Here is a 26,794-nt window from a genome sequence, read left to right on the forward strand (position 1 = left end):
AGGCTAAGATAGAGGGAGAGGAATAGGTGGGCTGGACAGCACCCAAAGGCACACTCCACCCATCTTCATAGGTCAGAAGCACAAAGGACATGGCAAAGCTAGGAAAAGCCAACCTCACTGGGAGGCCGGACCTGGACCGGGTCCCCAGGTGTTGAAAGACTTCAGTCTCTAGCCCCATCTCAGCCTGTGCTCGTCCTAACCTCAGTCCCTGAGCAGCCGGCCAACACTCCAAGCCCTTGAGCTAGCTACAGCAGGGCTGCTCTGACAGCCGCACTGCTTCTCATTCCTTTGACCCCACCGGCCAGGTTGGCTTCATTCTGGCTTTGCCTAGGAGCCCCTTAGTGGCTCCACATTGGCTTGGACAGTCACTAAATTTCCTCAGCCAAACAAGATTTCAGAAGAAAAGATCTGGCTGAGGTCCCCTCGCCCCTACCAAACCATCCCATCCAGTCTGTCCCAAGCTTCTGGGTACTCTTACCGGATCAATGGCAGCACCTGGCACAGGGACCTGTGAGGGTCAGGGCTCCTGCTCCCCCACCACAGCTTCTGTGGGCCTAGTTCTAAGTCCAAATATGACTATACACCCAGGCCCCCTTATGGCCACCGTGGGGCCAGCCACTTTGCTTTCTCAAGCCTCAGTTTCCCTACCTATAAACAATAATCAGGAAGATGTCAAGGTGGAGCAGAACCTGTCTACAGGTCCTGAATATGGGAGCGCTGCTGACCATTGCTCTCTCCTGCCAGCTAGCCTATTCCCTTGACAGTCTGCCAAGGCCTAGACGACCCTACCAAGACCTGAGCCAACTCCTGTAGCCTCCAGGCCATTCCAGTACAGTATCTCTGGCCGGAGGAGCTTACTGAGTTGGGCTTTAAGACAAAGCCCTGGCCAAGGTCCTAGGACATGTGGGAGCATCGAACTGGGTCCTGGAGGTGAAAGGTAGTTCTGTATGCTGGGAAGAGCCAAGATGCCGGAACAGCTCAGGATCTGCTTATAGACACTAAAGGTTTCCTCTCAAGTCCTACCATGTGGCTGGAGCTCTCAGCAAACCCATTCTACAGCTGGGAACTGAGGCCCAATCTCTGCCTTTCCTCCTCGGGCAACAGGGATTCAGTGAGCAGGAGTCTCACATGGTCAGAAACCTCCAGAGACAGATAACGCCGAGGAGGACCCTTGCTTGCAGAGCAGTAGCGGACCTCTGGGCTCGGGCTACAGGTGTATCAGGTGAGGGCCTACACGGCAGGCCCGATGGCACCAAGTGGATGGTGCTTTTGCTGCTGTCCTTGGGCCAGCCTCCATCTGGGGTCCCAGATCAGTCAACTTGTTCTCCTGGGCGGGTTACCAGGGCCGGGTCGAAACCCTAAAGCTGAGTGCGTCCCAGAAACTACGAGTCAGCGGCTCCCCTCCCACAGCCATCAGGGAGGCTAAAGCCACTCTGGGAACACCCAGGCAAGGGTGTGACTGAGACCGGGACCTGAAGAAAGAAAAGACAGGAGCAGGTCAGGGACCAACAGTGATCTCCTTTGCACGCATTGCCTGGGGTTCACCAGCCTTCTCCTTGGATTCTGGACTTGTCGTACCTGCTTAGGTTGTTAGTTCTTTCCCCCAAGGGACTAGAAAGCTGGTCCCCTGCTCTGGGCATCTCCTACCCCCAGTTAAACCACTGGCCACCATTACTTAATAGATGTATGCCTGTGCTCAGATGGGGACCTGGGGTTAGCAACAGTGGCTGGCTGGACTTCAAGGGCAATGGTCGAGAGACTTCATGCCCTGGCCCCACTAGATCCTAAGGAACGCTGATCTCTCTTCTCTTTCTTGCACAACTGCGGGCCTGAACCTGGCCGGGGAACTCAGAGTCATAACTTTGTCCCCAAATCTTTGAAAAGGACTAGATTACAGACTTATGGGTGACATCAGCACTCTAGCTTGGTGCTGACTAAAAGGCTTAGCGGGTTATCTGCTCATCCCTTTCCTCCCCCCAGCTTCAGCCCCCACCCCATCAGCTTTCGTCCCCACCCCTTTCCCCTCTCGTTCCTCTACTGGACTGCAGGCCTGGCTGGGGCTGACCTTTCCCTAGCCCAAGGACAGCAGGATGTGCTCAGAAAAGGAGGTGTGTTCAGAGGGCAGGATGGTCAGGTGTGAGGCAGGGAGCCTGCGTAGGCTTGGTATGGTCAGCCAGCACCGGCTCCTAGGTACCCCCAACATAGCTTTGCAGCTTAGTCCCAGGAAGCCAAGCAGGGTGGTGTGTAGACAGTGGGAGTGACTGCTTAGGCCTGGGAGGCCAATGCTGACACAGGCCAATGGACTGAGGACAGAGGGTCTTCTAGTGCCAGACTGTGGCCTGGCACCTACAGCCCCAAGGAGCCAATGTTAACTCAATAACCACGGATGTCAGGAGAGACGGTAGGAGCTGGAGGGGATTCCAGTGGAGAAGGGCTTGAGGCCTGTAGGCTGCTAAAGCTACTTAAGTAGGGTGGGGCTGGGGTGATATGGAGCTGGGGGGATGGGAAAGTTCTCAGGGCGGGAACCCAGCCAAAGAGTGAAAGCATAGAATTCTTCCCATTCCTTCCATTCCGAGGGCTGACTCAGTGACTGGGTTTCCTGTGCATTCCTGACTGTTAGCGGGCTGAGGAGGGGAGTATGGAGTGTATCTGTGCCCGAGCATCCTCCAACCCCAGCTTTCCTCCTCAGGGTACTCATCCCATCCTGTCTCAAGCCCCAAGCCTGCTTTGCACAGGGACAGGGATCTGAATGTTGTGAGGAGGGTCCCCAGTGGGTGATGATGCAGCCCTGCCTTACCCCAAAAGGACTCAGCTGCCCCACCTGGGTCTTTGTTCCCCAACCCCCAGACAAGGGAGAGCCTGTGACCATCCCAGGTCAAGTTCCCTAATCTTCCTGAGAGGTGGGAATAAAGCTAAAAGCCAAAGAGCTGTGTCCCCGGGGCCTGGTGATCCTGAGGTAGTTGTGTCATATGGGTCTTTCCAGCTTGGGGAGCTCAAGAAAAAGAAAAGCAGGAAGGTTCGTGAACTCCACAAACAGTGAAAATACATGGGGGGGGGTGTGCTGCCTACAGTGCTTAGTGCCTATCTGGGAGCCAATGTACATCAAGTACATTTCTTCTCGGGCTCTGATCCAGACTGGCCAGCCCTTGGGACATTAGTGGGTGCCCCCAGGCCAGATTGGACTCTTCTGCCTAGGCTCTGGGGAACTGGACACCTCACTTGCTCCAGGATGCCCCAGCACAATCTACTTTGGGGGTGGGGTGGGGGCAAGAACAGTCACCAGGAAATGGGAATGGTGGGCCAAGGGTGAAGTATGGTTTCTATGGAAGCCACCTCAGCTGATTTACAGACCAGGGCACCCCCTCCCTCACTGTTGTCTCTGACATTTCCTAGGAATAAGGAAGTGGTCTTGTGGTCGGAACAAAGCTTAGCCACTTCTGACCAAGCCTCAGAGTCCCAGGGTCAGGGCGGGTCTGTGAATCCCTGCCCAGAGATAGGGACAGGGCAAGGCCTTTCTTTCTCTGGTCTCAGTGGGTCTCTCTGGACTCTCATACAACTAGGTTCCAGAGTAGACTCAAAGGGCTGTCTGTCTCAGGGATCTAGCAGTCCTGCCCCCCTGCCCTTAGGGTCTTCCGGCCCTCTTGGTTCTTCACCTAGAACTCCTTTGGAAAAGCCTGAGAGACTCATGGGGTTCTAGAAGAGGGAGCCTCAGTTTGAGTTCATCACTCCCTGTAGCTGCTTTTATTATGAATGATACGTATGCATTATTTCAACAACCCCTTGAAGACCTGGCCCCCCTGATATGGACACTAACACCCCAACTTCCATTCCTGCTACATCCTGGGATTTGAATGCTCCCGGTGCCCATTAGTGCCTGACTCAGTGGACACCTAGGAGCCGGGGCAGAAGGTTTTCAACAGAGGGTGGGGAAGAAAGAGCAACAGGATACAGCCTGAGGGTGTACCAGCTTTGTGACTAGTCCTGCAGCCCAGCCGCAGCCTGGATGGCTTTGTATCCACATTGTGGCTTCCAGGATCTGGACCCTGCCTGCAGGCCTGGGTCCAATCCAGCAGGTGTGAAAGGAGAGGGCTGTGAGGGCAGGCTCCTGGCAAGCCGGTGTACCAACATGCACTCCCGGGCGCGGAGCACTGTGAAAACGCGCTTTTCTAGTTCGTTTTCTATGAGCAGAACTTAAGCCTGTACTGACTGCTCCCTACTCACTGTGCCCAGGGATGGGGGACTTACATCCACCTCTATTTCTGAGCAATTAAAGGTAATGCACAGAGACTGGGTATCTAGGCTTCCCAGCTCCGTGCTGTGTGGGTACTGCCCTGGGCTGTCAGAGAGGAGCGGACTCCTGTCAGACCTGAAGCAGTCATCTGTCCTGCCCTGTTTCTCTCTTGGCTCCATCTATTCATGGGTAGAGGTCATGACTGTCAGGGACACTCCTGTCTGAGAGCTCCCTGGAGCCAGTTGCTACCCACAGGCTTGCCCTGGACCCGACCATCTTCGTTCCAGCAAAGACCACTCTTCTTTTTGACCACATGCAGGAGAGAGCAGGAAGAAGCCTGGGACAGTAGTCTCCTAGGCTGACTTGGGGCACAGAAGGATGCCAAGCTGGTAGACACTCAGCAGGTGCTCACTAAATGTGCAGCCACGATCACACTGGAGCTGGGGGTCTCTCCTGGTCCCTCTACATCCCTTGTGGGGGAGGGGTGGTCTAAAATCTTGCCTACCTGTGTGGACGGATAGAAGTAGGAAGAGTGTGAACGGAGACTCCTATAACCTTACCACATACCTAGTTGGGTTTGCCCAAAGGGACCCCTGGTATGATGGAGCTTTTGGAAGGCATGAAAGGTCCCACCATAAGCTCATCATAAGCTCTGAGACACTGCTGATGAAATTTCAGGCCGCGTGCCCACCAGGGACCCACTAGATACTGCAGAGAGCAAGTCACAGGTGTTTACCGGCCGCCATCATCCTGTTCTATGCATGGGGAGGCTGAGATTACATGGAGGGTCAGGCAGTGGCAAGGTAAGGCCTGAGTGCTGGCTGGGTCCCTGGAGATGGTGTCTGTCAGCCTCGGGGACGTGGTTGGAAGACACAAGCTGGGATTCTGACGGTGGTCCTCAGGGTTGAGCTAGAGAGAGGCTGAAGCTAGGAGGGGGTGCTGGCAAACTTGGCCCAGTACAGATGGTATGAATGGCTGGGTTTAAGGCTAGAACCTTGTGAGGAGGAGGACATTCAGCCCAGTCATCCTGGACCCTGCCCAGACTGCTCTGCCACATGGGACGTTTTTGGGGGCCAGTATGTCTGAGGTTCTCTGGGCAGCTGGATCCAGATGGTGTGGGTTGATGCTACCATATGCTCCGTCATCGTTACCTTTAAGGCTTACTGGAGGAAGAGGGTGTGGACTGCCCTGGGGGATGCCAGAAAGCATTTTGTGATGCTGAAGACCTGGTTTAGGTCTAGATACCCATGGCATCTTCTTCACTTTTAGGGTCTTTTTAATGCTGAGCCCCAGGAGCTGGGATCAGTTGGGCATGCTTGAGTATGTACCCTGGTTAGAGCAGGATGTGAGTGAGTGCGGTTCTCAGCAGCAGAAGAACCGTGCCAAGGGGGGAGGGTGGCTGCAATTTGTCAACAATAGATGGGCTTGAGCTGAGGGTTTAAGGCAAGCCAGGGTCCCATGGGCAGGGAGATGGTGTCTGTCAGCATCTGGGACAAGGTTGGAAGAGGCAGCCACAGTGGCTGGGCCAGAGTTCACACAAGCTGCTGTTATATTTCTGATCCTGTTGGACCTCCCCTACCCAGGGACGCCTTTGGCAAAATGTTGCAAAATCCTGGCTGGCTGCTCTGGCTCCTCTCCCCATCCAGGAGAGGTTTGCCAAGGAGTGTGGAGGCAGGAGGGGAAAGGGCCTTGCCTGCCTTCAACTGAGAGCTCTGTTTCAAGCCAGTCTGGGGGCCTGGCCTTGGACAAGTCTGACAGGGTGGGCAGCCAGTGCCTGTTGGCTAATCAGCTAGCCAGGGCCAAGCCAGGGTGAGGTTGACCTGGCACTACACCAAGCCTAGATCTGGGGCCAAGGCCAGGGCTAGGGCCAGGGCCAGGGGTGTGAGACTAATGCCAGGTGTGCCTATCTGGAACACTGCCCGGATGGCCTATGGGGGCTAAGGAGGGGCATACTCAATTTGGGTCATCACCTCTTGCAGTGGGAGCCAAGTCAGTGGCTCAGGGTCCAGTAGGAACTGCTTGTAGGAAGGAATGACCCTGATGGCCAAAGAGACATGGAGGAGAATGAGGCCAGGGACAGGAGACAATGAGTTAATGGGAAGGAGGTAAGGTGGAATAGACCCATGGGTCTGTTTCACCAAACAGAGGGCGAGTGAGGAGACTCTCGGGCTGGAGAGACATCAAAGACAGCCAGGGGTCGAGAAGACCCAGGGCCTACCTAGGGGGCAGTTGGGCACAGGCTCTGTGGTTGGTAAGAGCACTGGATGTAGATGAGATCTGCTGGGAGGTGAAGACTCGAGGGAGTCTGAGGGTACCAGGGCAAGCAGCTTGGGGAGACTGTGGGAGGTACCCCACTTTGCCCTGCCCTGTAATATTGAGGATCTGTAGAGTGTTTGAATTGTGTTTCTGTGTGCCTGTGTGTGCATGTTGTTTTGTGGACGATTACTTGTGTGTGACTAGGTTTGCAAGTACATAGGACACTCTCTCTCTCTCTCTCTCTCTCTCTCACAGCGTGTGTGTGTGTGTGTGTGTGTGCGCGCGAGCGCGCGCACGCACGCGTGCACACGATAAGGCCCTGACCATCCTCCAGTCCATCATCTCTTCTTTTCTACCAGGAAAAGGACAGCCTGACTCTTGTCACCACAGCAACAACATAGCCCCTCCCACCATCAGGGCAGAGTGACCTGGTGGGGCTGGCTGTGCGTTCTCTGTACCCACTGCAGGGCAGGAATGGCTGCTTCCAAGGCTGCATGTAGATGGGAACAGGGTGGCTTGGGGGGTGGGGGGCGAGCGAGTGAGAGGGAGGGTACAGACCCTCTGGCAGAAGCTGTCCTGCCCCACTAGCCCTCTCCTTGAGTAACACCTAGTTAAGACAGGAAGGCCGACAGATGGGAGGCACTGATCTGGATCCAGAGCATCGGTTGAGGGGTGGGAAGGCAAGCAACAGGGCACGGGCATCTGCAGCAGGACCGTTCTCTTCTGTAGGAGTTCTCCAGCTCTGCTGCCTTATGGGATGGCTGACCTGTGAGGCCCAGAGCTATTTTTAAGGCTTACTGGATGGGCTTTCTAGGAACCAGGAAAAAGCAGGCAGAGGACTGGTACCCAGTACAGGAACTGGATGTGGGGGTTGTTGAAACCTGTGGAGCAGGGATGACCTGAGGTCCACCTTCCAACAGGTTGGGAGTGGGAATAGGGCAGATGGACACAGGGCCAGAAGCCCTGGGTTTCAGATTCCTCTCATGCAAATAGGAAATAGGCTCTACAGACAGGACCCACCAGAGCCTCTATTTAATCAACTAATTAATAGGGTGATAGGGTGGGTTATGCCCATTGCTGGTAGGGGTGAGGCAGGATTATTTGGGGACTCGGGATTTCCAAATGCCTGTCCAGAACAGATGTATGGGTAGATGTTCAGATAAAACCTCTTACCTAGACCTTTCTTCAGGCCAAATGGAATATGATGAGACCCGGATGTTGGATGGATGATTCTTGGGGGTGAGGACCAGGGCCTATTCTGATAATATCATGGAGATTACTTAGAAGGTTTGGGGTCCTTAACACACACAGAGGCCCACGGAGTAATCGAACTACAACCCAATGAACATAAGTCCCCGTCTGGGGAGAAGGATGCTTCCTGTTGCACAGATTCCTTCCTTCTCCCCAAGTCCTCTAGTACCACGAGGGGTCTCAGCCTACCTGCGAAGGGAGGGGGGAGAGCAACTGAGCAGCTTAAAGTAAGGCCTCACGTTGTTAGTGTAGGAAGATACAAGGTGTTAGGAGCACCCCTCAGGAGTTTAGGGACTAAGGCGGGGATGATCCTCCCTGGTCTTGATCTCCCAAAGCTGACTTCTTAAGGAACTAACTAGCCAGGGTGAAGGCCAGGATGATCTGGAGCGAACTGGCTTAGAAATTCATTTGGGGGCTGGGTGGTGTTGGAGCATGACTTTAATCCCAGCACTCGGGAGGCAGAGGCCAGTGGATCTCTGAGTTCAAAGTAAGCCTGGTCTACAGAGCGAGCTCCAGGACAGCAAGAGCTGCACAAAGAAACCCTGTCTCGAAAAGTAAAACAAACAAATGAACAAACAAACAAAAAATAAAAACAAGAAAAGAAAAAAGAAAATCACTTGGGAGCTGGGTGGTGGTGGTGGTGCACACTTCTACCCAGAACTGGGGAGGCAGAGGCAGGAAGATCTCTGTGAGTTTGAGGCCAGCCTGGTCTACAGAGAGAATTCCAGGATGGGCTACACAGAGAAACTTTGTCTCAACACACACACACACACAGACACACAGACACACAGACACACAGACACACACACACACACACCAACCCCCCCCCAAAAAGCCCCCCAAAAACAAAAAAGTACGTTCACATGCTGGGCTAGGGTTCACTAGGGAGGCACCAGGGAACCCCAGCCACCCCTTACCATTGAATTTACTATCTACCAAGACTTAGACAGCGCTCAAGCACCCCTCCCTCCCTCTCCCTCCCAAAGACTGGGGTCCAATCCAACCAGATTGTCCTGGCCAGGAGGAGCACAGGTTCTGTTGGTCTCTTAGCTGGTCCTTTGAAAGCAGCCACAGGCAGACAACAGCTCTCCCCCAACCTGACCAGGTATCCTGTGAACCTTGATAGTTGCTACAGAAAACTTTGTCCTTGGCAGACCTGGTTAGCTCCTGGAAAGCACTTTAGGAGAGAGCCAGACAGAGCTCCAAGAACCTGTGACCCATTCCGAGGGCCAGCCATTGTGTGTGCCTGAGTGTGTCTGGACAACTGAGGGTCTAGGCCACAAAGACAGAAAAGGGTGAGGAAACCAGGTGGGCCCAGGATTGTGTCAAGGTAGTAGGTGCCTCAGAGAGGTTCCACAGAAAGGAAGTGTGGTCTGTGGCATGAGTGGAGGGACCCGAGAAGTAAGAAGCCAGACTCCAGATCCCCCAGGTAGTAGCGGTTCAGGAATGCCAATTGAGTCGTGTAGCCATGTAACTAAAGTCCAGGGAGCAACTGCTCTCAGCCCCCTCTCACCCAGCTGAGGCTGATAGATGACAACGCACATCTCCAAGTCCTGGGTTGCTCTTGGACCCAGTGACTTAGCCAGGGTCAATGACACTGATGTCTTAAGGTGTAGGTAGAAAGGATACGGAAACTGCTGTAGGCTGTGGCTACCTAGGCTGCTCAGGACGGAACTATGGACATAATAGCCGTCCACGGAGGACCATTGGTAGTCATGAGCAGCCAAAGTGACAAAGTGTCAGGTGGCTGTAAAGCAGAGCGGGGTAGGATCTAGGGGTTAGGAGGCTCTCATAGGTACCCCGTTAGGAGCATGAGATCTGAGTCTAGCTGATGGGCAAGCACACAAGGTGTGCTCCAGGGAGCTGGGGCTGGGCTGAGAGGTCTGAAGGCAAGGCTTTCTCTCTAGCCCAGCCACGTGCGCATCGTTGCGCGCGAGCAGCAGCTGACGCACACAGGGCTAGTATCAGTGAAGGCCTCAGAGCCGCACGACTGTCCTCCCGGACTTCCGCCTCTCTGAGGGGGCCGACTCCTCGCACTCCACCAGCCACGAACGCCCACGAGAAACGAGGGAACAACACGCGTAACTCGCGGAGCCGGAGAGTGACCTTCCTCGGCGCGGCCTGGGGGCGAGGCTCGGAAGGCCCCGCCCTACGCCGCCATTGGCTAAGTCCCCGTGTCCTTTCAAAACCTCGATTTTCATTGGCTTATGCGGCCCCGCCCGCGCTGCCAGAGACATAAGGGGGCCTCCGCCCGCGCGCGAGCTGCGCGTGCGCAGGGCCGGTGAGCGCGCTGTGGAAAGCCGTAGAACGCTGTGATCCTCCGCGACTCTACTACGGCAAGCTAGTCCGGACGGGTCGCTGTCCCCAAGCTCCACCAGCCCTTGGTGAACCGACAGGGAGCGTCCGGCTTTCCCAGCACCACTTTGCCAGACTCAAAACAGCCACACCGCAAAGTGAGCCTCGGGCGGAAGGAGGCGGAGCTACAGGCGGCCCCGCCTCCGCGGAGGGATACGTGTCTCCGCGGTCCAAAACCCCGGGGCGAGGCGGCCGGGGCGTGTGAGCCGCTCGGCCAGCTGCCGTCTACGGGCTTCCGCGCGGCCACCGGGCAACTGCGCCGCGCGGCTGCCCCACTGAGCGCTCGGCCTCGGGGCCGTGGGATCCGCCGCGCTGTCTGCGGTCAGGAAGACCGCCCTCCCGCGTCCGTGCCGGACGGGTCAGAGGCGGCGCCGCACGCGAGGCCACCCGCGATGCTGCTGTCCAAGTTCGGCTCCCTGGCGCACCTCTGCGGGCCTGGCGGCGTGGACCACCTCCCAGTGAAGATCCTACAGCCAGGTATGTGCGCGGGCCGGGGAGGGGGGCCTAGGCGGGAGCCGGAGGGGCTTTGGGACATCACCAACGGGATTGTGTGTCCCACAGCCAAGGCGGACAAGGAGAGCTTCGAGAAGGTGTACCAGGTGGGCGCCGTGCTCGGCAGCGGCGGCTTCGGCACGGTCTACGCGGGCAGCCGCATCGCCGACGGACTCCCGGTGAGTCGTGGCTCCGGGCGCACCCGCGTGGACGATCGCCACGCTCGGCCGCCCGTCTGACTGCTCGCGTGTCGCCCCCTCTTCCCCGCAGGTGGCTGTGAAGCACGTGGTGAAGGAGCGGGTGACCGAGTGGGGCAGTCTCGTAAGTATGCGGGCTCGGGGCGTGGGGGTGCGGGTTGCCTTGGCTTTGTCCGATGACCGCCTTGTCCCCCAGGGCGGAATGGCCGTGCCCCTGGAGGTGGTGCTGCTGCGCAAGGTGGGCGCGGCGGGCGGCGCGCGCGGCGTCATCCGCCTGCTGGACTGGTTCGAGCGGCCCGACGGCTTCCTGCTGGTGCTGGAGCGACCCGAGCCGGCACAGGACCTCTTCGACTTCATCACTGAACGCGGCGCCCTGGACGAGCCTCTGGCTCGTCGCTTCTTCGCGCAGGTGCTCGCCGCTGTGCGGCACTGCCACAATTGTGGGGTCGTGCACCGCGACATCAAGGACGAGAACCTGCTGGTGGACTTGCGCTCGGGCGAGCTGAAGCTCATCGACTTCGGCTCGGGCGCGGTGCTCAAGGACACGGTCTACACTGACTTTGATGGTGAGCAGGCGGTGCGGCGTTCCGGCGACTGTTAAGAGGCCACGCGCCACTCCGGGCTTACGGGGGGGTGGGGGGCGGGTGAGGACACCGGGGTAGCCCTCTTTGGTGTTAGAGCATAGGGTCTGGGGGCGGTGGGTGGCAGCCAGGGAGACCCGCGGTACGCGCGTGACGCAGGGCCCCGCCAGCCGCCTCGGCGCCGTGGCCCCTCCCTGTGCCGGGGAGGGCGCTCGCGGGCCTCCCTTGGCGTGCGTGCGTGCGGAGCGCGGGGGCGCCGCAGTAGAAATCCCCGCATTGCGGAGCGCGGGGAAGCCGGGGCTCCCCCACTCCTCTCCTCCCTCCTCCCATCTCTCCCGCCCCTCTTCCTTAGCTCCTCTCCTCCCCTTTCCTAGCCAAGCAGAGCTGAGCAGGCCAGCCAGGGCGGGAGGAGCTAGAACATGGGCCTGGTTCCCCGTGGCTTACGATGTATCTGTTTGTTGTGAAACTGGAGCCGCAGCTCATGTGACGCGCTCCTGCCCTGGGGCCTGTTGGGGGTGGGCCTTCATCTCCCCTTCACTCCTGTTCCTCCCCTGCCCTCCCTGTCCCTCCTTTCCTGAGCCCCGCCTGCTGCTGTGTTGGGGTTTTTCCAGGGTGATGACAAGCAAGATTCTCAGAGGCCCTGATGGAGGCAGACTGAGAGCTAATGAAGGCCCGTTGTTCAGTGTTCTCCCCCAGTGTGTATACATCCTGATGTGTGCCTAATCCTGAATCTTCCCTCAGGCACCCGTGTGTACAGCCCCCCAGAGTGGATCCGGTATCATCGATATCACGGGCGGTCTGCCACTGTGTGGTCTCTGGGTGTACTGCTCTACGACATGGTGTGTGGGGACATTCCCTTTGAGCAGGATGAGGAGATCTTGCGCGGCAGGCTCTTTTTCCGGAGGAGGGTCTCCCCAGGTGTGTTGTTGATCCTGGGGCTGTACTGGGAGCAGGGCAGTGTTGCAGCAGGACTGACCCCTGTTCTCCCTGCAGAGTGCCAGCAGCTTATTGAGTGGTGTCTCTCCCTGCGGCCCTCAGAGAGGCCCTCGCTGGACCAAATTGCTGCCCATCCCTGGATGCTGGGGACAGAGGGCAGCGTTCCAGAGAACTGTGACCTTCGGCTCTGTGCCCTGGATACTGATGACGGAGCCAGTACCACTTCCAGCAGTGAGAGCTTGTGAGGAGGAGGAGGGGCCTGGACTCCACACTGGGGGCCTGGGCTCAGCCTAGCCAGCCCTCTCCCAGAATGAACATTTTCTGCCTGGGATGTCTCCTGCAAAAGCAGTGACCTCTGACCCCTGGTGACCTTTGCTCTCGGCACCGGGCCTGTTTCCTTTGCTTTGAGTGCCTTTTTGAACGCTGCTCCACAGGGCCTGGGTTTTCTTGAGCTCTTCTGTCCAAAGATGGCTGCGGGCTAAGCAAGGTCCCGCCTGCCCTGGGTGGATACTTGAACCCGAGACCCTACCCTGCTGCTCCATCTTGCGGCAGCCTTCCTGACCAAGTGTGTTTGACATGGAGCGCCCTGTGGTGCCCACCTCCAACCCTCCAGTCTCCTGGTCTTCGTCTGGGCATGTCTGCACAAGCAATGCAACGCTGGGCCACTGCTGCCCGCCTGCCTCCCTGGCACCGCACGCAACGAGCGTGCCACGGTCTCTTATTTATGGTGTGATCACCCTGGAGGGCGCCCCTGCCCTGCTGGGGCTATTTATTGTTTAATTTATTTGCTGAGGTTACTTCCTCCAAGCAACCACCTTCTCCAGGCCCCTGGGGTGTTCAGGAAAGCCAAGGGTGGCCGTTCAGTCCACAGACGGCATCCTGGTTCCTGCACCTGCAGTAGGTCCCTAACCCCATGTTTGTGGGAGGAGGAATTTGTACAGTGGCTAATTTAAGGGGAGTGGGAGACCCTGTCACCCTGGGCACTCTGCGCTGGGGAGGGGGTTTAAATTATTGACCTTGTACAGTCTGCTTGCTGGCTCTGAAAGCTGGGGTGGGGGACAGAGTCTCAAGCCCTTAATTTATTTTAGCAACTGTGTTCTGTGACCCTGGTGTGAGTAGGCATCAGGGGTGGGGTTGTATAAGTTCAAAAGTGTGAAATGTCTGGAGATCATATTTTTTATACAGGTATTTCAATTAAATGTTTTGGTATATAATGGATATCTTCTGTTTATTGGACTGGGGCCCTGGTAGCCTTCCAGGTTTCTGTTAAAGCTCTGTCAAATGGGTCATAGGGGGAAGTTGGAGATAGCCTTTACGAGGCCAGCCCAATGTCTTATGCTAGCCAGAGGGCGTTTCTTCCTAGTCCCTCATCACCACCTTTTTTTCTACTCAGAGATAGAAGGCCTGTCCGTTGGGAGCTATGGGGATGGGGCAGCTGCCCTTAGGAAGAGAAGTCAGTTTCCTGTGGGTGGGAGTGGCTTGCTGCCCCAGCCAAGCTTGGTGGAGGTGTTAGAATGGATTAGGTGGAGTAGATAGTATTTGGAAAAGGAGGACAGAGGTTGAGTGCAGGATGGTGGATCGATGATCAGTCAATAGCAATCGAACCCCCCCTGAGATTGGAGGAGCAGTCCGTAAGCCGTGCCCAGCTGTGAAAGTGGGTCGGTGGTAGACGGTGCCCAGTACTGAGACCACTGGCTACCACCTGTGAGCCTCAGGCAGCACAACAGCAGCCTTTGGCCAGGAGATTTAATAAGCAGCTCGGAGTTTTGGAAAGCGAAAGAAATAAGCCACTAACATGGTTTTTGGAGCAAGCAGATGAGGGGGAAGTGGTGGTGGGGGATATAGTATTGCTAACGGTTTCTCCTGAACCAGCAATGAGGCTAAGAGGACCAAGCTCAACCTCAGAGTGAGGCAGGCATCTGTACGGTTAATAGGCTCTGCAGAGACAGGTATCGGGTTCCCTAGTTGCTGTCTGAGGATGTTAGGCCCACTATCTACCTCCTGTGAGACTTAGCATGCACCTTCCAGTAACACCCATCCTTGTGATGGCTCCCCCAACTCTTCAGGATTTATCCTTGGGAGACTGAGCCTCTGTCACCAGGAACTTCAGTCTAGACATTTTGAGGAAGGAAAACTCTCAGGAGAGGACTTGAACAGGGCAATAGTTCTGAGCTTCTGAGACCCTCATATTCAGGCAGCGGTGCTCCAAGAAGGTGGTGCTGATAAGTGCTGCAGAGGTTAAGAAGCCAGCAGAGTTTTCATAGGGGGCCCCTATGTGATGAGTGTGCACAAAAGAACACCACGTTGACCTTGGTACATGCCAACACCACTGACAGCATGTCCAATGGGGAGTTGAGGCAGATGGCAGTCATGAGGTGCCTGATACCACAACATATCCATGACTTCCACAGTGTTCTATCTGAATCTGGACAGGGGCCTGGAGGTCTGAGCTCTGATCTGGGGAGCAAGCCCAGTAAATCCACAGGACACTGCCTCCAGGCTGTTGAGACCAGGGCTCCTGGAGTGCACAGCGCGCTATGCAGGCACAAGTGACAGTAAGTGACTGCTGGCAAGTTCAAAAGATGCTAAAGCTCTGGATACAGGTAACCAAGTGAGTAGAGGCAGAGGACACAGGGACACTATCCTATTGGCTTAGTCTGGTGTTGCTGACTGCCTTCTATCATGCTCTTACCCACAAGGAGCAGCCTAGTATTCTGGGCTGACACTCCAATGTACTGGTTTTCAGCACAAAGCTGACAGGCCAGCGGGGCGGGGCTTTGACACAAACCCAAAGGATCCAGAAAGGGATATAGGTCTGGGAGGCCCCGAGTCTAGGTGCTACCACACAACAGGAAGAGCCCGGGGTGCAGGGCCTGTGGGCCTTTCCTGGCATCTGGGCCACACCCCCAGTGAAATTCTGAGAAGTCTGCAGGGCTCATTCCCAGATCCTGGACCGGCAGAGTTCCAGAGCTGGAATGCCAGGAATGTTAGGCAGCTTTCCAGACTGTGACACAGTACCTGATAAACAGAGGCTGAAAAATCATTTCGGCTCCCAGTCAGTATAAAGCATCGGAGGGTTTGCCCCCTGATTACTTGCCCTGTTGCTTTTAGGACCACCATGTCAAGACACATACTGGTGGGGAGTAGGTAGTTCCTGTTTACTTTGTGGTAGCTAGGAAACGAGGATGGGCTGAAGTCTGAAAATCCCCTCAAAGCCTCCCTCCCCTTTTCCCTTCCCCCTCCCCTCCTCTGCACAACCCACTCTGCCTGTGACCTAACTTCCTCATAGAAACTCCACCTCCTGGGAGTCCTACCACCTCCCCACTAATGGGGCCAAAGGCTAGAGACCAAGCCTTTAATAACAGAAAGGCCTTTGGAGTCGCTCCAGATCCAAACAGGACCCTAGTCCCTGTGGACTTGCTGTCCAGGAAGCCTGGCCTGCTACAGTTCTGGCTGCTCCAGACTTCTTGGTGTACAAGGTACAGTGAAAGATTCAGAGCCAGCCCACCTTCCAGCACATTCCCACACTTAGGCTCTATCAGGATCTCTGTGACCCACGTGCTGCAATGGACTTGAGCCCCTGCTTTCTGGACCTTGGAGACCTTGAATGAGGTTTGGCTTCTCTCTGGGGAGAAAGTAAAACAGAGGTCAATCCAATGGCTTAAAGTCCTGGACATCGGGCTGTGGGTGTTTAAGCCCCCTCCCCTCTCCCACCTCCACCTCATAGATAGACCCTTCCTACTTTACCTGGACAACCCCCAAGAGAGTAGCAACCCCTTGGCAGCTTGAGGCAGAGATATGACATGAATGTTTCCACTACACTTTATCTGTAGGGCACACTGGGTGGTCCTCTGGAACTCACAGGCCTCCAATACCTTCCTCAGCCATCTTTTTTAGTATAGGAGGCTTTGGAAGGGGAAGTCAGTGCCAACTCAGTCTCTTGATACTTATAGGACCCTCTTCTGTTGAGACAGAATCCGTCTGTGTTGGGTTTCACACCCAGGACAAGGAGCTGAGATGTCTATTTTACACACCAAAGCGGGCCCGGATGTGACCTCCAGGTTCTCGAAGCATCCCTCAGTCCCTACCCATTAAAGGGCGTGGCTGGTGTATCTTGTCCTTCCTCTCCCCAGGGGTTCTTCAATGTATAATCCAGACATTTTGGTTCCCATCTTCTCTCCTCTCCCCCCCTCTCTCTCTGCACCTCTTCTCCTCTCTCAGCACACAGGCTCTCCCTCTCTCTTTTCCCCTTCTCCTCTGTCTCCCTTTTCATGGTTACTTCACTGACGCCCTTCCCATGTGGTCAGTGAACTCATCCGAGAGCCGCCCCCAATAATCCTGCCTTTATACTTTAATTTGGTTTGAATTGGCTCATTTCATCGGCCGAGATAATTTATCAATCTATGGGGGTCTAAGACCTGGTACAGTGAACTCCTCGGGGCCTGTAGTTATGGGCTAGACACCAATCCTTCCCCTTGGTCATGTGATAGTTCTGGAGCTAGAAGAGAAAGGGCAGACTACCCTAAATGTCCCCCTAAGACTCCTGCCTAGACTATGGCTTCCTGACTTTCTTCCTCCCCCTCCCATCCCCCTCAACTAGGAAAGTTACCAGGTTCTGGGCTCCCCAACTCACCAAGCGTCCCAGGCTGGACCTTCTTAGCATTATCTGGTGGCTCAGATGATTTTCTATGGGACTAGGTCCTTAAAGCTACAAATCTTCAAACTTTCAACCTATATGACTGACTTAAATACATCCTCAGGGCCTGGCAGCAGTGGCCCACACCTTTGATCCCAGTACTAGGGAGGCAGAGGCAGGTAGATGTCTGTGTTTGAGGTCAGCCTGGGCTACACAGAGAAACAAACAAGAAGACATCCTCAGGACCAGTCAGGTTCTGCAGGAGGAGCCTACATGATTCTTATGAAGGGTGGTTGGCTTGAACATCACTAAAGCCCCAACTGGGTCACAGCAAGACCACTGATGGGGGCAGAATTGGGCCGCAAGGATGCTCTTTCTGCCCTCTTTGTGATCTGCCTTCTCATCTACTGGGCCCAAAGCCAGGATGACTTCCCATAGGGGGAGGCGGGGACACGGAGGGTCTCCAGGATGGCAACAGAAATGGCACTGGTCTTGCTTCAGTGCCAAAGGGAAGAGATTGAGAGTCTGCCTGTTCCTCCTGAGGAGGAGAGACCCCTGTCTGCAAGTATCCTAGCAGGAGAGGAGGAGGCTAGAGAGACACGCCAACCAGATGCAGTGTGTAGTTCATGCCTGATCTGAAAAGGTTGCCTGAGGCAGAGGCTAGAGACCTCCCCCCACCAGGCAAACAGGCAAGGACTGAGAAGGCCAAGAGTTGAAGATCTGGAGGTTCACCCATTTGACCCACAGTCACAGGTCTTTGTCTGTGGTGACAACAGCATCTGGCAAGCTACCTAGGCTGTCAGGGGTACCCCACTGGGGTCCCAGGAGGAGAGATTCTGAGGAAGAGGGTGTTGGTTGCTGGCCTTGCTGGATAGAAGAACAGGACTCTCCACAGAGAGCTATTGAGTCTGGACACAGCCCCAGGAGGGGTTTAGGGAAGGCAGTTTAGAGAAGTTGCTTGTCTGAAGTCCAGGGTGAGTAGCAGGGAAAGGATCAAGCAGCCCTGGCTCTTGAGCACAGAGCAGTGAGTCTGACAGGAGAGCAGAGGCCTTGCCCATCCCTGAACTCTGCTCTGGATCTCTCAGCAGCTCCGGTACTCTTCTGACAGGAACCTCTGCCGGGGTGGGTACCCATGGCTGACAGACAGCCTTAGTGAACCCCAGAGCTTTGATTACATAATTGACCCATTTTTTTTTTATGCCCTGTGGCAGGTTGTGGCAGGGGCTGCTCCTCCAGCATGGTCTACTGTCCTCTTCCTGACCATACACCTTCAGGAAAGCATCTGTGGTGGCAGGCATGCTAGATCTTAGTCACTAGAAACCAGACCAGACCAGTCTTCTATTTTCCTTTCTGTTGCTGTGGTAAAACCCTCTAACCCCAGAGCAACTCAAAAGAGGAGGGGGTTTGTATCGGGGTGGGGTAGGATGCTAATCCTAACAGCTTTCTCCATGAACCAGGTGGGGAAACTGAGGCTCAGGACGACTTCAACTTCTTAAGTCCTAACAATTAAAGTGGGCTCAGATTTGGACACTGGACATGGGGCTTCTACCTAACTACTAAGATGACCCGAGGGCAGGATGATTGGACACCTCCTTCCCAGCAAGAGGGTCAGAGATAGCAACTGGCTGTGATCTGGCCTCTGGTCCCTGCTGACCACTATGCTAGTGTGAAGCCCCCAGCCCAGCCCAGCCCAGCCAACTGGTCTTCCATTAACATGGTGTCAGGGGGTGGGAAGGGAGGAGACACCTTTGGTCCAACCTTTGCTGGATGGAGCTTACACTGGACCATTCCCAAGGTCCTGTGGTCTACAGAGACAGCTCTGAAAGCTATGGCTTCATTCCGAGGCTCTGGTTAGAAAACTGTCATATGGCTGTAAGCCCGGAGAAGACAGAACAGTCACAGTTTGCCTGAGAGAAGTTACTGCTTATCTTCCCTTCAAACCTTGTGACCAGTGACCCCCCAGCTCCCTGGCCACTCTAGGAACCATGGGACTACAGTGTGCTGAGTTGATGCACACCTGAGATTTGAACCCCGAGAGATTGCATTATTGACTGGAAAAAACCTGTTTTTCATTGTGGTGCGGCTCAGCCTTAGCACACACCTTGAAACCAAGAGCTTTCCGCTTCGATGCTGTAGACAGGATTAAATGAAGTCAACCATAGGTCAAGAGGTACAGGTTGATAGGAAATGAACATAGGATTATTAAGAAAAAAACATACAGAGTGAGAGGGAGTGGGAGAGAGACACAGGAAGTAGAAGGGAGGGACATGGAGTTTGAACGAAGTTTTTGGAAAGAGAGAGGATTGCTGGGATTGGTCAGCTCAGCTGAGTGCTCTCTCTGCCTCTCTGAGCCGGCATGAGGCTCCAAAGTCTTCATTGGTAAAACTGAACAATTGAGATTTTGTTAAAAAAACAAACAAACAAACAAACAGAAACCCCATTGAGCCCTCCCACACCAATCATCAAGCAAGACCATTCCTCCTCATAGACTAAGCCCCGGGCCAGTCTGAACTGGCCAATCCCTCAAGTGATACTAACTCAGATGATTTTAAGCTATGCCAAGTTGACAATGAAAACTAACCAGGACACTCAGGGAGGTCACTGGGCCTTTTCCTCATCCTGTGGTGGATGACGAGAGGGCCAGGGCTTGGAGGTGCTGTCTGATTCTCAGTCCACACACGTAACTACCAGTCAGGCCCCCTTCAGGGGACCTGGAGGCTCTACCTACTGACCATCACTTGCCACCCACCTCCCCGCATTCTGTGTCCGCTCTCATACATTCGTTCCCTTGACACTGGGGAGGGAAACAGCCCTCCCAGTACTTGGCCCTGCCACAGGGCAGTGACAGAGGCACAAGTAGGTGCCGTGCTTTCAGATATGATAGAGAGGGATCTGTTGAGGTCTAGAGAAGGGACACAAGCTGACAAGTGGACACGATAGACCAGGTCTATGTCACTGTGGTGCATGCCTGGAAACCTAGCACTTGGGAGGCAGGGGCAGGAGTGAGTTTGCTGTCAGTTCAAGGCCAGCCTGGTCTAGCAATTGAGGCCTAATCTCTCTCTGTCTCTCTGTCTTTGTTTTTCTCCCTGTCTCTGTCTCTCTCTGTCTCTCTCTGTCTCTCTCTGTCTCTCTCTGTCTCTCTCTCTCTCTCTCTCCCTCTCTCTCTCTCTCTCTCTCACACACACACACACACACACACACACACACACACACTCATCTCTAAGAGTAGCTCAGGCCTAAAGGAACGAGAAGGGAAAGGCAGGTACTAAAGGGCTCTGAAGTCCCAGTAAACTGGGCATACATACTGTAGGACCCCTTTCCTGGTTGGTCTAATACTCCAGGAGAGTAGCCAGATCTACTTAAGGTAGCTGAGGGAAGGGTCCAAGGATAGGGAGACTGACATCAGAAGCAGGGACCGGGGATGCCTTCTCTTGCTGGGTCTTGCTGCTGAGAGACACTATTGGAGCAGAGCAGGCAGCTCGAGTAACTATACATATCAGGGCTCCTGCCTACCTTAAGCACAAATCCTGGGTCTGAAAGGGTCTTGGACTCAGTGTTGGCTTCACCCTGGTTCAGGCCCTGAAGTAGCCTCCTGGGGAACACCAGCTAGAGCTATCAGCCCACAAAAAGGACGCATGTAACTTTGTGTTCTGTACGTGTCGGTTCATGTATATGTGCACAGTGTGTGCATTTAGAAATGAGTGTGCCAGCATGCGTGTGAAGTGGTGAGTGCATGAAAGCCTGTGTGTGTGTGTGTGTGTGTGTGTGTGTGTACCCAAGCATGACTGTATGTGGACTGGTGTGTGCATGTGTGTGTGCATCTGTGCAGAATTAGACTAGGCAAAGCCTGCTGTACGTACTACAATGTCCTTCCCACTCCCACCTTCACGTGACACTGCTGCCACAATGACTCCCCCTCCCCCACTGAAAGGGCACAGTAGTGAGTGGAGGAACCTCCTGGGAGGCAGCTCCTTGGGGATTAGCCAGGGAGCTGGTAGGAGAAAGAAGATGGGCATAGAGGAGCAATCTGGAGCCAGCAGAAGACAGGCAGGCACAGAGGGGGCCATCATTGCAGGAAGCCCTGTGTCCTTCTAGCTAGGTTACCCATGGGAGCCCTGACCCCTGGGAGCCCTGACCCATGGGACAGTATGTTCACATGACTGTGCATCCCTAAGGTAGTGTTGGCCAGTGATGACTTCGTAGTACAGGTTTTATTTTTAAAACTTTTATTACATTTACACACACACACACACACACACACACACACACACACACACACACCACGGGATGCAGGGTTGAAGAAGATCCAAGGCTGTGCATTCTGGACTTCATTTACCTGGACAGTCGGTAGCTCTACGCCCCCTCCCCCAGAGAACCCAGGGCAAGGGAAATTTAGGGTGTATCCCCTAAGGAGGATGGGGTGGTGTATGTATATGCATGTGTGAGTGTACAAGTATGTGAGAGACAGAGAGAGACAGAGACAGAGATGGACACAGAGAAAAACAGAAGAGACACAGAGAGAGACAGAGACAGAGAGAATGATTGCGGAGGACAACCTGAGAGACAGGGCTGGCTTGGAGAACAGGCCAGACCCTCAAAATAGGAACGAAGGAAGGTGGAGGACAGGACAGTCCCAGCCCAGCCTCAGGACCCGGGACAGGCCAAGAAGAAGGGACTGAGAGGTCACAGTTCTCCAAGATGGGGGGGTGGGGAAGAGGTGAGATTCAGATGGTTTGGGAGTTAGAAGGTCACTCTGACCCAGCCAGGCAGCAGGCTGCACAGACTGGGAAAGATCCCGCCCCGTGATATCCGTAAGCACGAGGGCCCTCCCCCAAGCACAAATGTGTGGGAGCAGGAGGGAGCAGGCTGGGTTTGTGCTGACCGGTTAGGGCAAGAGGACACTGCTTGTTCTGGGGCAGCAGTTCTCTAGGACTGGGTGGGTCTGGGGATTCCGGCTCTGGTCTGCCTGCCTTCCCCTGCTCCCCCCCCCTGCTCCCCCCCCCACTGTCCTCCAGCCTTTGGGACATTGTGTCCCCACAATGTGGTCAGCTGAACCCGGCCTCCTCCTCTGGCAGGTACCTGACTCTGCTGGCCAGATTAGCTGTGGGCACCCTGATCCTGCTATGGGGCCTGAAGAGGAATGGGCTCCAAGGAGGAGGACGGACAAAAGTGACCGTTTGTCCAGGTTGCACCAGGACACCTGCGGGCGTGGCATGAGGGACCCGCAGGTTCTAGCTCCTGTACAGGGTGCACTGAGCTTAGCCCTAGTTGGCTAGCTCTGCAATAACAACAGCCTGCATAACTCTAGGCAGTAGGCGTCGTTCAGGTCTTCATCGCCAGCCTTACTTGTACCTGATGCCCTCATGGGTAAAAAGAAGCTGAAAGCTTTTGCCTTCGGGGTCTGCGGGTCGCTCCAGCCCGAGGCTGACTAGACACAAAAGATGCTGCACCCGGGTTGTGGGTGGCGATGGTCCTCTTTAATCCAGTCCCTAGTACCATGGTCTCACACATGCTTGAAGCCATGAGAGCATAGAGTGGAGGACCTCAGATTGAGGCAACGTGGAGGGCCTGAACGAGGACGTGGTCAGGACACCAGGTCACTCCGTGTATTTGCCCACTCTGGTTACCACGGGGTCACCCCAAGTTTCAGGACGGCGGGTACCCAGACTGCGGAGTTACTGGCCGCAGCGCCCCCTGCTGGCCGAGAGATTTAGGGCGGCAGAAGCTCCGGCTTAGTTTGCAAACCTTCTGGTCCAGGTGTGCACCCTCCTTGTCCTCCCCGGCTGTCTTTTTTGGCAAATGCACCAGCGACCCTCAGCTCTCCAGTCTTCTGCTGGGTTCTCAGGCGATCCCATCCCTCTGTCCCTCTGTAGGGGCTTTGGTTCTTCCTTGCAGAGCTCGAGATCCGCGGGAAAGGCAACTTCAAGGAGAGCCAGGTTGGAGAGGGCTCCCGGCTCAGGGTTGGGGAACCCCGAAGCAGGAGGTGGTTCAGAAGGCCAAGGGCTATGGGCTTTGCCCAGCCATAGGATGGGCATGGTTGCAGTGGTCACAGCTGAGCTGCTAAGGCCTGCTCAGGGCAGAGTAGGCTCTGTTTCTTTCAGTGAGCTGACTTTTTTTTTCTTTTTTTAAAGCAAATTCTTCCTAAACTAATACTCTGAGTCACTTTAAACAGTTCAGAGAATTAAATAGAAACCTAATAAAATCTGCAAAAGGTATTTTTAAAACAACTTCGTTAGGGTGTGATTTACGTTCTATAAAAATCCACCGGCTTCGAGCAGTTTCAGAAGGCCGCCCACAATTCTATGCTTTTAGTAAATGTATCTAGCTGTGTATCCTCACCACATCTAGTTTTAGAACATTTCCATCCCTTCCAAGTGCTCTCAGGCCCAGCAGATGTCACTTCCTCTTCCCACCGTCAGCCTGGTTGCCTGCTTCACAGACTTGCCTTTTCTGGACATTTCCTTTGGAGTCTCACAACTTGTTGCGTTAGTCTCTGGCTGCTCTCACAGGAGGTCATTTTGAGGTTTGCCTGCACTGAGGTAGCAGTAGTCACTTTCGCCACAATGTTTCCTTGAAGGGATAACCCGTCCTTTGTCCCTTCATCGGTTGAGGCACATTCCAGGGGTTTCCACACTTTGGCTGTGATGAACAATGTAACTTTGGTAGAGATTTGTGGATTGGTTTCTGTGTGGACACAACATTTTTCTCAGGTAGATACAAAAGACAACAACAAAAGACAAGAATTGTGGGGTCACACGACAAGTTTATTAACGTCTGGGGTAGAAATTGATTACACATTATTTTATGTTCCTTCAACATGCTATAAGAGCTCTACTGTTTCCACAACTTGCTACTGTACTCCTTCATTTATTTGTTTCTTTATTTAAATGTAGGAGTCACGTCAGAAGAGGGCACCGGATCCCATTACAGATGGTTGTGAGCCACCCGGTGGTTGCTGGGAATTGAACTCAGGATCTCTGGAAGAGTAGCCAGTATTTTTAACCCCCGAGACATCTCACCAGCCCCTATTGTACTTCTCTTGATGGGCCATCCTAGTGGGTTGGAGTGATACTCTGAGTATCAATTTGTGTAGCTCATACTAGACTTGAATTCACTATTTAGCTAAGGACATCTTCAATTTCCTGATCTTCCTGTCTCACCCTTCTGAGTCCACACTGAGGAGTTCAGAACTGTAGCACCATGCTGGGCTCCACCCCTGTACCTTCTTTGTTACAATAACTGAGTGGATGTTTCACCTCTTTACTTGGGTCCTGGGTCTTTTGTGTATAGTAGGTGTGTATATGTGGTGTTTTTGTGTGTATGATGTGGCATGTGCATGCACATATGTGTGTGTGTGTATGTTGTACAAACTTATGCCTACATGTATAGAAGCCAAAAGTCAATATAAATACCTTTTTTTTTTTGTAAGTTTGTTTTTCCAGGTAGGGTTTCTCTGTATATAGCTCTGGTTGTTCTGGAACTGGCTCTATAGACCAGGCTGGGATCTGCCTGCTATCTTTGTCAGAAATCAGTGGACTGTTTGTAGATGCTATAAGATTTGTAGATACTTCATGGATCGGTGTGCTAGGCCTTTATTATTGTAGTTTTATAGTAAATTTTGAAATTAGAGAGTATCTGTCCTCCAACTTGGTTTTTGTTGTTGTTGTTGTTGAAATTGTTTTGGATATATTGTATCCACCTTTTGTATTTTCACATACATTTTATGATGGGGTTACTAATTTCTGCAATGAGAGACACCTGCTCACATTTTGTACCTGGAGGCATTTTCCCATTGATTTAGAACTTTAATATATCCTGGAAATGCTATGTGGCACTTGTTTGTTTGTTTATAAACAGCATTTTGTGTTTTTGTGTAGCCCAGGCTGGCCTCCAACTTGACACCTGAAGATGACTTTGAACTTCTGATCCTCTACCTTTCTAAGAACTGGGATAGTGGGAGCACATGCACCACTGTATCTGTTTTTAGGTAGTGCTGGGAACAAACCCAGGGCTTCCTGCATTCGAGGCAAGTGCTCTACCAGTTGCGCTCCATCCCCAGACTTGCCACTTGGTTTTAAGTGTTTAAGCTCAGAGCCCTTGCTCTACTGTTGTTACACTCACTTCTGTGTAGTATATTGTTTTTGATGCTGTTGGAAATGGACTTGTTTTCTCAATTTCATTTTGAGCCTGTTTGCTGCTGGCATCTAGATAAGATACACTGTGATCTTTGTGACTTGCTCTGGTTCCGGAAGTCTCCTGTATCGTCCTGCCATTTCTCCTTACGCATCACAAATGCAAAAGTGGTTGGTTTTTGTTGGAGCAGTAGTTCCTCAACCTCTTTGAGGGCCACTTATCAGATCCTGCATATCAGATATCCTGAGTATCCGATATTTACATTATGAATCATAACAGTAGTAAAATTGTAGTTAGGAAGCAACAAAATAATTTTATGGTTGAGGGGTTACCGCAACATGAGGAACTGTGGTAAAGGTTTATAGCATAAGGAAGGATGAGAACCACTATAGGGAAAAGGGAATCCTAGGTAACTGGAAAGTACCAACAAAGTAACAGAGAAGAAGAAGCCTAAAGAAATGATCCTAGGCGCTTTAAAGTTTTGAACTCCTGGGTTCACCCTTAATGTGCAGTCTGGTGCTGATTAGAATCCCAAATACCATGCAGAATTGCCTCTTTGTGTTTGATTTATTTGTTTTTGTTTTGAGGCAGAGTTTCTATGTTTAACAATCCTGATCGTCCTGAAACTGGCTTTGAAAGCCAGGATGGTCATAGAGATCTGCCTGCCTCTGCTTTCCAAGTGCTGGGGTTAAAGGCGTGTGGAGAAGGCAGAGGAGAACTATCTTGAAGGTCACCCTTCATGTTCTTGTGAGTCCACAAGCTGGTGTACAGGCAGGCTGGTCCTGACTAGAACTCCAAAGAAAGCTTTAGTAACTGAGCTGACTTGGGAACATATTCTACATGAGACGAATGACAAGAATATCAACCTTCTAATTTGGGGAAAGGAGACCTAGAATTTTATAGCATAATACTAAAAATTTCGAGAATAGGAACAAAAATCACTAGACATAGGAAAATCCCAATAATCAGCCAGACATGGTGGCACACACTTTTAACCCCAGTATTCGGGAGGCAGAGCATAGCAGATCTCTTAGTCCGAGGCCAGCCTGGTCTACTGATTGAGGATTGAGTTCAAGGATGGCCAGGGCTATATTGAGATACCCTGTCTCAAACCCCGTCCTCTTAAAGGAAAGCAGTGACTTTAAAGAGTTACTATGAAAATGTTCTAGCCAGAAAGTGCAAGATGAAATAAATATTATTACAAATATCAAAGCAGAATGACTCAGTAAAGAGAGAGACGGTATGGAGAACCAAGAGGATTTTAGTACTGGAAAAATCCAGTAATTAAAAAGAAAAAGGTCATTATTTGACAGATTTGGTAGCAGAATGGGCATAAAAGGAGAAATAACTTCACTGAAAGACAGGTCCACAGAAATTAATCTGTGTACTAGGAAAAAAACAACAACAAAAAAAAAAACAATCTAGGGGCTGAGGAAACGGTTAAGTGGGTGAAGGTGCCTCCCACCATGGCTGACAGCCTGAGTTCAGACCCTGGGACCCACAAGGTAGAAAGAGAGAACTAAGTCCTAAAGGTGTCTCTGACCTCCACACACATAAGCCGTATACCAGTCAGAGAATCATGGTGAGGCCCTGTCTTTAAAAAATAGTGGTTGGTCTCACTCTGCCTTGTTCATGACCATGTGGTGATGATGGGGAAGTGCTAGGGTAAGGATGAGCAGAACAGGAGAGAAACAGACTTGAGAGGATACACTTAGATCCCCCGTAC

At 53.3% G+C, this 26,794-nt stretch overlaps 1 protein-coding gene across 1 annotated transcript; it reads left to right on the plus strand.

The window, feature by feature from the left end:
- Positions 1-10,300: 10,300 nt before the first annotated feature.
- Positions 10,301-13,511, plus strand: Pim3 (Pim-3 proto-oncogene, serine/threonine kinase). The gene is made up of 6 exons (NM_022602.1): positions 10,301-10,570; positions 10,655-10,764; positions 10,856-10,906; positions 10,979-11,348; positions 12,105-12,281; positions 12,357-13,511. The coding sequence occupies exons 1-6, from the start codon at positions 10,486-10,488 to the stop codon at positions 12,542-12,544; spliced, it is 981 nt and encodes a 326-aa protein (NP_072124.1). The 5' UTR covers positions 10,301-10,485; the 3' UTR covers positions 12,545-13,511.
- The last annotated feature ends 13,283 nt before the right edge of the window (positions 13,512-26,794 follow it).

This window comes from Rattus norvegicus, chromosome 7 (assembly GCF_021556685.1).
Source record: "Rattus norvegicus strain SHRSP/BbbUtx chromosome 7, alternate assembly SHRSP_T2T, whole genome shotgun sequence".
NCBI classification, from domain to species: domain Eukaryota; kingdom Metazoa; phylum Chordata; class Mammalia; order Rodentia; family Muridae; genus Rattus; species Rattus norvegicus.